Source organism: Curcuma longa, chromosome 1 (genome assembly GCF_044706935.1).
Source record: "Curcuma longa cultivar G26 ecotype Majalengka, Jawa Barat chromosome 1, ITB_CL_G26_1.1, whole genome shotgun sequence".
In the NCBI taxonomy this organism is placed as follows: domain Eukaryota; kingdom Viridiplantae; phylum Streptophyta; class Magnoliopsida; order Zingiberales; family Zingiberaceae; genus Curcuma; species Curcuma longa.
In genome coordinates, this window is record NC_133861.1 from 10,989,108 (window position 1) to 11,003,165 (window position 14,058).

A 14,058-nucleotide genomic window follows, 5' to 3' on the forward strand; every position below is an offset into this window, starting at 1 on the left:
AAGGATCGCAATAGTACTCTCGTCGGAGCCGTTGGGAGTGAGAACACCCTCTCTCTTGAAAGGTCCCAGATGCCGTGGGCCTCTATGGCGGAGGTTGGCTGCACACGACCTCGGACGACAACCAGGATGAGCCCCTCTTCTCCATTTGATAGGATAGAACGGAGGCCAGAGATGGAGGCGGAGGGGGCAGCCTTGATGCTGCCAAGGGCAGCGGAGGTAGCGAAGTACTCCTGTTCTATCGCTATTTTAGCGACTAATTCGATCTTCGATTGCTAAATAATAATGATCGAACAGGAGTTCGGTCGCTAAATTATGGCCGTGTGGTCCAATTATAAGATTAGCGACCCAATTAAATTTCGATTATTATTTTAACGATCGACATTTCATTTCGATCGCTAAATAGCGATTGAATTTTAACTTTGATCGTAACTTTACGACTGATTAAATATCGGTCGCTAAATTAACGACCGATTAAATTTTCGTCGCTAAATTAGCGATCGAAATTTAAATGGTCGTTAAATAGCGATCGAAGTTATAAAAAAAAAAGATAAATGCTTAAGGGAATAAAGAGATCGTTCTCAATCAAGCAACAAAAAAATACTAAAATTGAGATATCATTTTATTGGCATCTCCACGAGAAGATAAAGGGAAAAAAATTTACCGTCTGGGTGCTGAGGATTGCAACAGCACTCTCGTCGGAGCCGTGGGGAGTGAGGACACCCTCTCTCTTGAAAGGTCCTCAGATGTCGTGGGCCTCTATGGCAGAGGTTGGCTGCACACGACCTCGGACGACAACCAGGATGGGCTCCTCTTCTTCATCTGATAGGATAGAACGGAGGTCGGAGATGGAGGGGGAGGGGGCAGCCTTGATGCTGCCAAGGGCAGCGGAGATAGCGAAGTACTCCTGTTCGATCGCTATTTTAGCGACTAATTCGATCTTCAATCGCTAAATAATAATGACCGAACAGGAGTTTGGTCGCTAAATAGCGATCGAACGAGAGTTCGGTCGTTAATAGCGATCGAACGAGAGTTCGGTCGTTATTAGCGACCGAACTCCTATTCGATCGTTATTAGCGACCGAACTCCTATTCGGTCATTATTTTAGCGACTGATTCGATCTTCGATCGCTAAATAATAATGCCCGAATCAAAATTCGGTCGTTAAATTCTAATCGTGTGGTCCAATTATAAAATTACGACCCAATTAAATTTCGGTCATTATTTTAACGATCGACATTTCATTTCGGTCGCTATTTTAACGACCGACATTTCATTTCGTTCGCTAAATAGTGATCGAATTTTAACTTCGATCGCAACTTTATGACCGATTAAATTTCCGTCGCTAAATTAATGACCGATTAAATTTTCGTTGCTAAATTAGCGATTGAAATTTAAATTATCGTTAAATAGCGACCGAAGTTAAAAATCGGTTGCTAAATTAGCGATCGAAATTTAATCGGTCTCTAAATCCGTCATTATTTATAGATTTTTTTTTGTAGTGTTAGCCTGGTAAGGATGATGCAAATTCCAATTGGAATACAGCTGTGCCAACTTGAATATGGATATATAGTCATTTGCTAACTTGCTGCTTAGAAACAAGATCATGCTATGACTTGTCAGAACATCATGTGTTGAATGGGCGTCCTTAGTGGTGTTGTACAAAAAAACCATCTGGTGAGACTCTGCAGAGTGATTATATATAGTGATAGTAACATATACAGTGCCATTTCAGTAGTATTGTGAATCAAGTTATTAGAGACTATTAAGAATCATTCCAAACAGTGTACCATACAGACCATCTGTTGTTTCATGTATTCACCAAGTGTTTCAAATGCGGAAATTTTGGAAGCAAATTCCTTCTTTCTGCAATGTCGAACTGCTTGTGTCTGTATTCACGGGTACTCTGCATGAGAATTATTAATCGTAGATGGTGCAAGCATTGTCTGCATCTCACAAAAGGTATTGATAACTTATATATATGGGATGGCTGTTCCACGGGAATGTTATATGTGGTTAGGTAATGGGATTTGGTGATCTGATATGTTAGAGTTGGCTTGGCTCTTTTAATATATGTTTTTTTGAAGATGAATACAGCACCTATTGTTTTGGATGTTTGAAGTCATCTTGTATGCATCAGTAAGTCATTACTGGCAAAACAAATAGCACGTACTTACAGAAGTATATAGTCTTAGTGCCCATAAATTGGCTTGAATTTTGGAAGTGATCTTGGATGCATTAATCATTACATGCGAAATACATAGTATGTTAAGTAATTATCGAGTGGGAGGATAATTTTAGAATGTTGGTTGTGGAGCGATGTGTACTCATGTTTTCTGATTTATTCCAGATAATAAATTTTAGTGAGACGAGATCAATCACTTTAAAAAAATACTTGAATGGAAAAAAAAAGTAATTACCGAGGCAGGGTGGGTCACCTTCTATTTGATAGGTTCTGCCGCAGATAATTGGCTTCTATTACGATCATGTCGACGTTATTAAAAAATGGGACCGGTTGTCCATGTATATAGACATGATACTTTATCCATATGGTAATCCATGAAATGTGATAAATTGATCTGGTATTTTTTTTTAAAAAAAAATCAGAATTTAGAATTTAAAATTTAAGATTTTAATATTTAAAGATGAGATTTTATTCCAATTTATTTTTTAATTCTGAAAATTAAAAAAAATTAATAAGAGGTGTCTATGAATTATCCATAAATAGATGAATAAGATAATATTTTCTTTATATATATATATAAGTTTTCATGGATTGACATAAATAATTTTTGTAAGAGCGTTGACTTGGATGGATTCTCAGTGGATCGGAGAATACTCCGTTAATTGCATGTCTCTACGTTACTATTACTGGGCGACTGGCTTCTTATGATTCATTTACTCCGTTCTAAAAAATATGGAGCCACTCTGAAAGGACAGTATAAGTGACGCTTTTATTTTTAATAGATACTGAGGTGCACGATTCATCTTAGCAAAATCTGCCCATGAACGATGAGTCCAGAATGACCCTTTCAGTGGTAAATTATGTGTTTGTCCTTGCCTGCGGCGTTCTTACTCCAAGAGTATAGAAAGCAAAAGCAGTCTTTGCGTTTCTGAAGCCATGGCAGGGATTCAGAGCCCATCTCCCACAAAAAAACACCACTGCAACAGCAGATACTGCCGGCCGCAGCATATATATATATATATATAGACGGTGAAGACTGAAGCCGCTCCCTTCCACAGATAAACCAGGTGGCACTCTCAACTTACAACCCTCCATTTTAAAACCAAAATGCTCCACCTTTGCACTATTAGCTCCACGATCAGCTTCATTCTTCTTCTTCTTCTTCTTCTGACGACGACGACGACGATGGGAGAAGGCAGTGGCGTCTCTTCACAGTCACCCAATTGCAGGAGCTGGAGCTTCAATCCCTCATCTTCAAGTGCTTGGCATCCGGCACGGCTGTGCCTCCTGATCTCACCCTTGGCCTCAGGACTCAGGAGAAGCTTCCTCTTGCCATTTCTTCCCCATGCCTCCTCAGTGGACGCAGAGCCAGGGAGGTGCCGGAGAACTGACGGGAAGAAGCGGAGGTGTTCGAAGGAAGTCCACCCAAACTCCAGGTACTGCGACATGCACATGCACAGGGGAAAGAACCGTTCGAGAAAGCCTTTGGAATTACTGTCCTCATCAACTACGCTTCACACCCATAGTTTCCTCCTCCCCTGCTCTTCCTCACCACTTCATAAATGCAGGTATGCTCTGGAGATGTGATTTTCATTAAGGTCAATAGATCAATATAGAAGAAACACATTTTCTCAAAAAAAAATGAATAAGAAGAAAGAGAGAGAGAAAGAAAGAAAATGCACTAGCTTTACCTTTTAGATTAAGTTCAAATGTCATTTGTTCATTGAGAGTGGTTTCTAATTACTGAGTTTGTGCAGTGACTTTAAGGGTGGTGGACAGGTAGAGACATTTGAAGTGAGCTCTGCCGAGGAGGCAAGACAGAGGTATGGTCACAGGCAAATCGTTCATGCTCACTCTGGAATTTGTTTACCAGAGGAAGAGAAAGAGAAGGAACGCTTTGAGTTCGGTGCTGACTTCCAAATTGCTAATTTGGAGGAAGAGAAAACCAGGAACGGTAGGCAATTCCACTGGTTCCTTGATGAGAAGCCTCTCAAGGTTGAGGGTTCGTGGATGAGGGTGGGTCTAGATCAGTTGGAGCAAATCTAGAACTTGTGTTTACGATGCTGATAAGGTCAGATCCAATTCTGGATCAGTCGCATTGCTTTATGTTTTCGGTTCTCTGTTCTCCATCATCAAGCAGCATCAAATATTCTTAAGTTTGGAGGCTGTGTGGAGTTTGTTCAAGTAGTTCAAGGCATTCTTGTTGGTGTATTGAATCAAAGAATGCTCGCAAACAAGGCTCAACGTGAAACTTTGTTGGTGTATTTTGTAATTCAAATGATCAAGCATATTTAATAGGCAATGAGTATGGTCGCAGAACTAGTTGTTCCAGATTAATGCAATATGGACTGTCCAAGTGATCAAATAACTTTAGGTTAACTTGAATGAGTTCACTTCAAGAGATATAATTAACCCAACAAAAGAGTGGAATAATGAGCAATTATCTCTCTTCTTTCCCTATAGAAAATACTATCCTTTCTCACTTCTATCAATCTTATTTTTGAGATTGTTGAATGCTATAAATCGACAAACTAGTTATACAAATTTTACAGCACAAACGTGGTGCATTGCTATTAACGAGTGAAAAGATAATATAGTGTTGGGTTTTATTGCGAAATAAACATAAAAACACAGTGGAAAAAAAAATCCATCAAGGATCGATGCGAATTTTAATTACTCATTGTTGTATAAAAAATTATCTCTCGGTGTATGAACCTTTGTGAATTTGAAAAATGATATCAATCAGAGCATGATCAATATGTTCGTGCTCGTATGACATCCACACACGAGCACAACTATCATCCAATTGAAAAATCTATCAAAATTGACATGATTTTATCCCATAAAATTGTATTCGAAAATTATTATATCATCTAATAAGTAGATTTTTTTATTTTCATGTATATCTAATATATAAATAAAAATAGATATAAAATCATGGTCGTTATTTGATTTGAATTTATTTAAAAATTTTAATTCATATTAAATTAATTTATTATATTTAAGATTTAATTAAATTAATCTATTAATCTAATTTAAAATTTAAACTTAAATTTTAATTTATTTTAGTTAAAATAAAATAAAATTCTAAATTTTTAATGTAAAATTAGAATTGTAATCCCAACAAACAATACATAGCTTTGTACAGAATCAATTTTTGTTAAAGCATAATAGAGATTTTTATAATACCGGCTTCAACTCTGACCAACCTCGAGGTTGAATCGGTGACCAACAGAAGCGGACGAATGGAGTAAATGTCATGTTGAAACCAAAAACAAAACTGAAACAATTAAAGTAGCTTTAGTAGAAACTTGTTTGTAATTTACGAGATTTTTTAAGAATATTATTTTTAAAAAATATATTTTAGTATAGCCGGTTGATTGAGTATCCGTGATTTATTTCGCTATTTAAATTTATTTTAAACGAGCGGAAGGATTAACCTTGAGATACAGAAACAGAGGTATGGACGGTTTTAACGAGCGGCGACTGCTGCCTCTGCTCCTCCATCAAACAAGCTTATCTACGATGACGGTCATGGAACGAGTCCCGAGGTGGGCATCGCAGAGCAGACTCTGCTGCTTGCCTCGGCACGCACACAAACACATACTACAAACTCGCTCCCTTACGTATCCCATTTATCTTTCCTTCTGCATCCACAAATTTACTTATTATAATCCAAACTCCCGGACAAAAACGTTAACAATCCTGCATAATCTGAAAAATAAGTCTTCCCCGTAATAAATCGCGCAGGGCCAAGCGTCGCCTCTGATGCTGCCGCTGCTCTGCTTTTAATCTGCCACCACCTCGTTCTTGGGTTCGTAAGGAGTCGATATAGAGAATCCCATAGAGCTTCCCATCATTTCTTTTCTTGGTTTCTGGGTTGTAGCTTGCAGCATAGTTTTCTCGGGCTTGATGGAGGTGAACGACTGGCTTGGCTTCTCCTTGTCTTCCAGCAGGGGAGAAGTAGAGGAAGATGAGTTGCATGGGAGTGGAGAGGGAGGAAATGGTGAGGAGGTGGGGTTTAGTGCTGGCGCTGTCCCTCCTGTTAATCCTCTTGTTCTAATGCCTCTGAATTCTGGTGCCTCCGTTTCCCTCATGGAGCCACCCTTGAGGCATCCCCCTGCTTCAGGTAGGATGAGAATGTTAGGCTTTGTTAATCTCTTCTTATCTCTTATTTATACATTTTTTTTCATTGTGTGAGAAATAGATTTGTTGTCCAAGTTTATGTCTATGGATTTAGGTGTTTATCTTGGTTCCAGTTGAATCCATGCAATCCTTTTCATCCATTTTGGCCACTTGTCATTTTTGTATGTGTGATTTAGGTATGTGTGCTAATCTTTTCCTACCCTTTTTCATGAAGTCATTGATTCCTGGAGAATTTGTCATCAAGGAATTTGTACAGATAGTGCCTTACCCTTCTGTAATAACAGTTCCTTCTAAGTTGTTGGATGCATCTAGTGTTTGATTGAATTAAGTACTTCTATTATGTCGAAAAAATCAATTTTTTAATCAATATTCTTCTTCAAAAGTTGGTCCTTTATTTCTGAAAAGTGAGTCACTTGGGTTTGGATCAAAGATAGGCTACTTGGTGTTGGTAGTTTCTCGCTTTGACAAGGATTTGAATTGAGGCATTAATTTATTGCTCCTTTAATGAAAGATGTTGAAGTTTAATTCCTTAACGTGGTAAAACATGGATAAGATTCACTGACACTATGAATCGATGCTTGAAATTATTTTAGAATGGAAATATGATGTAATTGCCAGCCCTATCCATGATGAACAAGGGCCAAAGTTTGAGGATTTCTTGGGTAGCTACTCAGGGAATCCCAATGGTGAGCACCAATCCCTGCAACAACAGCCCATCTCACAATTCCAGGACGTGTATTATCACCACAGCGCAGGCATAGATGGAATCAATGTTAACATTCCCCCTTCAATCACCTCCACCGAGATAACACCGGTGGTGCCGGAAAAAGGTTATATTCACTCCTTCCACCAGCACCAACACCAGCACCACCCTCGCCAATCTCTTGATGATCGAATCACCCCCAAGCCGGTGTTCGTCAATGCAACTGCTAACCAAAGCTCCACTACAAATGCCATCTATAATTTAGGAATGGAAAGCTCATCGTCCATTTCTAGCATGAAGTCATGGCTACGGCAACAACAACATGTGCCAGATAATAGGAAACTGACCAAGGCAAGTGAGTCCCAATCATTAAGCCTCTCTATGGGCCCTGGTTTTCAGACTTGTTCTCATGAAATTGTTCCGACGGAGGAATCTTTGCTGGAGGCGACCACCGATCTCAATTGCTCGAATGGGAAATCATCAGCCCATGAACTGATTCCTCGCAAGTCTATTGAGACTTTCGGGCAAAGAACCTCACAGTATAGGGGAGTGACAAGGTGAGCACCTTTGGAAAATAATAAGCTTTACTTTTGTTAATGATGTTTAAATAAGCTTGGTGTGTGTTTTAGGCATAGATGGACTGGAAGATATGAAGCCCACCTGTGGGACAACACATGTAGAAGGGAAGGTCAAACAAGAAAAGGAAGGCAAGGTACTGCAGTGCTTATTTCAAATTATCCATCGAATTGGCTATGAGTTTATGAATTATCTAATTAAGAGGAGACTTTTAACCTTTTGTGTTGTTTCTTTTTTCATGGCATCCTTAAATGGATTTCTTGATTCTCCATTCTTTTGGTGGCAGTTTATCTTGGTAAGCAGTGCATAGTTAGTTGGTTTAAGGCTCGGATCTAGTCTTGTTATGTATCGATTTTGTGTATGTTGAATTGTAGGAGGGTATGACAAGGAAGAAAAGGCAGCAAGAGCATATGATTTGGCTGCACTCAAGTACTGGGGACCAACAACTCACACAAATTTTCCTGTAGGTGGAATTGAATTCATTGCTCCATTGCATATTCATAATTAGCATAATCTCTTTGAACTCTTGTGGCTACTTATCGCAGCTGAGCACCTATGAGAATGAGCTTGGAGAGATGAAGAACATGACCCGTCAAGAGTTCATTGCTAGTCTTCGAAGGTTAATCTACACTTATCCTTTTAAAAAGCATACTGAAATTTATGCTAACAAACATATTGCAATGGAGCACACAAACTTCTTGTCTTTGTTTTTCTTCTTCTTATATTTAGGAAGAGCAGCGGCTTCTCGAGAGGGGCATCGGTTTATAGAGGAGTGACAAGGTCCCGGCAATCCCAACTTTAGTTAGCATTTAAGCATAGCTCTTTTATTTACTGCCTTGTAGCTTTTTTGTCTTGAAATATAGCATGAACTCCTGTGCTTTCCTACTTACCTTTTCTTTCGTCATCATCGTAGGCACCACCAGCATGGGAGATGGCAAGCTAGAATCGGCAGAGTCGCAGGCAACAAGGACTTGTACCTTGGCACTTTCAGTGAGTAACTTCTTCATGCAAGAATGCATATATGCAACTAATCAACCATCAGTTTGCTTAATTGATTGTGTTCAAGTTCTGCATGCATGAGAAATTCCTCTTTCTTCTACGAGTATTGATAATTGGTGATGGATTGGACTTCTTAGTCGAATTTGAATTGGGTGATGTATTTGTTTCCAAATTCATATTTTATCAAATGTCGCTCTTGGATCACTCTCTTGTCATCATTCTAACATCTATTTCTCAAGTGGAGTACTTCATTTTCACCAAATTAGCTATTGACTATTTGATCATTCTTCAAGTTTTATCTAATGAAGAGATGCACACAATTAGTTGTCTGCTCTATATGAACTCTACTCTGCAGGCACTCAAGAGGAGGCTGCAGAAGCCTACGACATTGCCGCCATCAAGTTCAGGGGACCAAATGCAGTGACGAACTTCGATATCAGCAACTACAATGTCAAGCGCATTTGCTCGAGTTACCACCTAATCGGCGGCGACCTCACTAAACGGCCACCAAAAGAAACCACTCCCACATCGTCTGATCAGATGGCCGTCGCCGAGCCTACAAACTCGGGTCCGAATGAAATGCTGTGGAATTCAAAGACCTACTATGCTCCTGATCCTTCACTGTCAGATGCTCTACCTGGGGTTTCACCTTCAGTGAGAAATAACCATAATTCTTCAAATGACAAGGCAGAAAGCTTTACCCACAATGTATCCTACCACGGCGGTTACCGAGATTACTCTCCGGCATACTTCTGCCCCTCTGCGATGAAGTTTGAGTACGGGGACGGTAGCAACACAGCAAATTGGAGAGTGGCAACTGCTAGGCCTACTGAGGTTGTAACGGTCAATCAATTTCCAATGTTTGCCCTGTTGAACGATTGAAGCATCAGTAGCTAGTCCTCTTTTGATCCTTGTCGGTTATAAACCAAAGATGATGACAATTTTAACCAAACTTCTGCCCAAAGTTCCACCGCAAGTTCACAGATGTGCTATTAATTTACTGGAAGTTTCGACGTTAATGCCAACTCTGTTTTTTTTTTTGTTCCTTTACTTCAAGATAACTGCAATATTGTAGAATGTTGTAATGCCTTAACATTCAACTTCAAGTACTAAACGTTTGGCTAGAGAATGGTAAAGCTGGGAAATTGCTTGATCAATGTTTACTTTTAGATATGTGTAGAAAAATAAATTGGAAAATTTTGTTTGTTATAGGCTTTCTGCTACTAGCAGAAGGCCATGGTGCTTTTCCCATCAGAAAGGAATCTTCTGAGCTCCTTTGCTATTTGTAGGATCTGCTCAAGGGGAGCAAAACCCAAGGAGAGGGAGAGGACAAGGCTTGATTCCATGGACTTTTCAGTGAATAGCTGAAAAGAAAGGCAGAAAGCAGAGACAGCAATTTTTGTTTTTTTGTAAATTTCTTTTTAACTCATAATTTTTAAATATTTTTAAAAAATAGCATTTTATTCTCCACCGTTTAAAGCTGTAAAAACTAGAAACTGATTTTCTTTAGTTTCTGGTTTTTTTGTTTGATTTTCAATACATATTAAATAAACTAAATAAAATACACACATTCCAAGAATCACCATTCCCAAGGCAATCGAATCCGAAATGAATCAACCACTAAAATATTCGATACAATATTATTATTCTGCCATAAATATGTTAGCAAAACATTGATAGCCGCTAAAATTACAGACTTCATCTAGAAACTATAATGTTTGCATATTTTATTTTAATCTATTTTTTATATCTTACTTATTTCATTCATCAGAGCGAACTTTTTGATATTTTTCATCTATTTAAATCAAAATAACTGAGCTAGCTAATGCAAAAGTCTCTAATTGAAGGATAGCAGGCTCATCGAGTCATTCGGCCCAGCAGGCTTTGTCCATGGGCCTTACACAACCCACATCACAATCACATCACCATCGCCTCCTCCGTGAGTGCGCGCGCGCGCGGTGGATTCCAGCGGACAAATAGAACGCACTCAGCTACCTACCAATATCCCACTCGAGATGGGTGCGCTTTGGCCGCAGGGTGCCCCTCCAAAGTGAGGCAACTACTGCTGCATGGATGGTCGAGGACGAAGTCTTTCTTAGTCGCCATCATAAAACAGCTGCTTCCCTCCCGACTCCCACATCTCATGGCTTGTCTCATGATCCTGTTTTCCTTCTGAGAAAACAGAAGGATTAAGATTGATAAGACTATGGATTCAATTCAGGACAGACATGCTTAATCCCTCGGTGGTCAGGAAAGGACATGCCAAACCAGATGATCCCAGAAACACTCGAGGAATATAATAGGAATTGGAACCGGATCATGGGAATGTTTAATAGACTGGGAGCAGGGATATATGTTAAGGTCCCATGAGAGGAGAGTTGCTGCATGCAGTGTCAACGTACGCGAATGATGAGGCAAATTGAGTAACCGACCCACCATGTGACCACTTATATGCATGCCAACATCGTATATACCGGCACGGTGGATGGCGTCAATTAATGGCACCTGAGTGCGATCGATGCACAAACGTAAGTTTCATTCACTTCGTGGCGTTTCGGTGGTCCAAATTTACAGGATGCGTGTAATTATGCTGGTGAGATCTGGCAGGAAGCGGGTTGTTTTGTCTGGGGAAAAGGGGGTTACTTTGTTTGATCCTTTCCTTCCAAACTCTGACGGACCCAAGCTCCATTGGCTGGATGATATCTGGCACATCAAGCCAGGCCTTGTACGTCCTACAACCATGTGATATATGTATATAATTTACCTTTCTAAATTTTGTCCGAAGCTTGCATGAGAAAATGAAAATAGGTGGTTTTTTTAAATTATATTCTGTTTGACATATCATTTTATGTCGAATCATCATATTATAAGATCATGTCAGATCCTGTGCACTTCCGTTGGTCGGCACAAATCGTTAGCCGTTGCTCCGCCCCACGTACCTGTAAAAAGAAAAACAAAGAAATCTAATCGGTTTGGAAAATCGTTGGATAGATACAGCACTACTCGTTGTCTGTCAGGAATTTAAAAAAAAAAAAACAGCTCAAAATTTTGTTACAGATTCTTTAGATCTAGTGCTGTCCTCGTCAAATTATATTTATAACTCAGATTATTTGAGATTGTATATGCAAATTTATATCCTCTTTTAGTTATAGATAAAACAATACTTATATTTATATTTTATTATAACATGAGATAATTCTACTTTTTAATTTGTTTTGATTGTCTTTAAGTAAAAAAATTAATATAAAATTACCAAATTGTTTTACCTAAAACAGTTTCATATGTTCTTTCAATTATTATAAAAAAATATTACAAAGGCAATATAAAACTAGTATTACAATTTTTTTTACTTTTAATTTTTGTCAATTTAAATATTATTAAAGTATTTTAGTTAAAATATTTAAATAATTTGTCAATAGTAGCTCATTTACTTGACTTTGAATGATCAAAATGACAATTATCATCCATTTATATGCTTTTTAATTTTGACAAGTTATATTTGTTAAGATACGTACGTTAAAGGTGTTCACTGATCAAAAGTATAAAATAATTCCAGAATTTGGATATGCTTTCAAAAATTAATGGATTTTGGCTAGCGGGAAGTTAAAATTTTTTTATGATTTAAACATTTTCTACAAAATTACGTAATGTGTTATAAAATGTTTTTATATATATTAAATTTATTTATGAAATTGATATATTTATAAATTAAAATATTATTTTTCTTAAGTTACAACTCTCTGATTTGAATATTTTTTGCCAAATCACTGGCCCGCCCACTAATTTTCTGATAAAACAAAAATGAATCTCAAAGAATATGTCACAGCTAAATTAAAAAAGTAAAAAAAAAAAAAAAAGGGGCAAAAAAAGCAATGGAATTAAAAAAAAAGGGCACAAAAAGGGAGATAGAGAAGAACACACGTGGGCGGAGCTCCTGCATTGAAAGAAAATGTCAGAAGTTGTTGGATTCGAACTCAACAAGTTTGGATTCTGGTCCACCCACCTACGGTCTCGGATCCGTTTCCCATCAAACCTTCCTTTTTGTTTCTTTTTCTTTTTTTTTTCCTTTTCTTCTTCTTCTTCTTCTTTATTTTTATATTCATTTTCGAAAAAATAACTACGTTTTAAAAATAAATATTTTTATTTCTGCTACTGTGATAACGTTTCGTAAAAATAATGCAAATTAAAGGATTTATAAAGTCGTTCATGAATATTTGAAAAAAAAAGTTTCAAAGTGTAAATTGTATTTTCAGAAATGTGGAAGAGAGCATATATAATTAATTAATTGACATTATACGAAAATTTTACAGAAATAGGCTTTCGTTTGTTTTTGTGATCGATAAATAATCGCTGTATATATATATATATATATATCCTTTGATCGATTTACACACTAATTAGCTAGCTTGTGGGGCCGTGTGCACTGCCACTGCTTAACATTCGTAGTAAGTAATTAGTTAATGCCAGGCGCAGCGCAGGCATATATACAGTGATGCAGATACATTTAATCTGGGACCATGCATAAGAATCTAGAAAGAGATCGATCATACTGCCATGGGGGTCTACACTATTCAGCTGCATGCATGCATGCATGCTTCCATACTGCCTGGAAATGGAGTGGAACTGGGCATCATCGTATGCCTACTGGCAAATGTAATTAATAAAAGAAATCTTACCCTTTTTGTGTTTAATTTTTACTAATTGCAATTAGTAAAAAAGAAGATGATCAGCACTATATATAGACCTGTGTAATTAGTAGGTACTTCGTCATGCATGGCTCCGTTATGTTTGTCGTAATCACATCACATCACACTCATTCTTTTAATCAAAATTATTCCTAATTAACTAACATGATCAATCATATCGCCTCTATTTAAACTGTTGATGGTCATTTTATATTCATCATTCGTATTAGTTTACTTAAAGTGTCATAATTATCTATTAGTACTGATCATGATTAATTATCTTGTCCTCAAACTATATATCCATAAATTTAATTTTTATTTTTTCCTATAGATGTGATTTTCTCATATTTTGAGATACTTGTACCTGATGCATTGACTAAATAAATAAATATTTTTTAAAAAAAGAGTAAAAGTTTACACATCTTCCTATTGACTAAATAAATAAAATTTTAAAATAGGTTTAAAATAATCGATATTTATCATATATTTAAACCCATTCAATTAATTTTCTATATATATATATATATATATATATACATTGTAAAAATTCTTCAACAGTAATGACCAACATGTGAATATATGCGCATGAAGTTTCGATCGGTCGGGATAAAAGATGTGGATCCTGCGCCAAAAAACCGGTTTCAGTACGAACCAATCCGGCACAAGATTCCAAATCGGGTGGGTCACGGTCATGAACAACTGTGGAATGGTTCGGTAAGGATGTGTGCATCGACCGGGTGGAGGAGGAGAGCCAGCCAGCACAATTAT

At 37.6% G+C, this 14,058-nt stretch overlaps 1 protein-coding gene and 1 pseudogene across 1 annotated transcript; both read left to right on the forward strand.

The window, feature by feature from the left end:
• The first annotated feature begins 69 nt into the window (after positions 1–69).
• On the forward strand, positions 70–4,227 carry LOC141824089 (growth-regulating factor 6-like; annotated as a pseudogene).
• A 1,866-nt stretch (positions 4,228–6,093) lies between these two features.
• On the forward strand, positions 6,094–9,487 carry LOC141845450 (AP2-like ethylene-responsive transcription factor AIL1). The gene is made up of 9 exons (XM_074733505.1): positions 6,094–6,310; positions 6,921–7,587; positions 7,660–7,742; positions 7,893–7,901; positions 7,981–8,069; positions 8,152–8,225; positions 8,336–8,386; positions 8,520–8,596; positions 8,961–9,487. The coding sequence occupies exons 1-9, from the start codon at positions 6,094–6,096 to the stop codon at positions 9,485–9,487; spliced, it is 1,794 nt and encodes a 597-aa protein (XP_074589606.1).
• Positions 9,488–14,058: the final 4,571 nt, after the last annotated feature.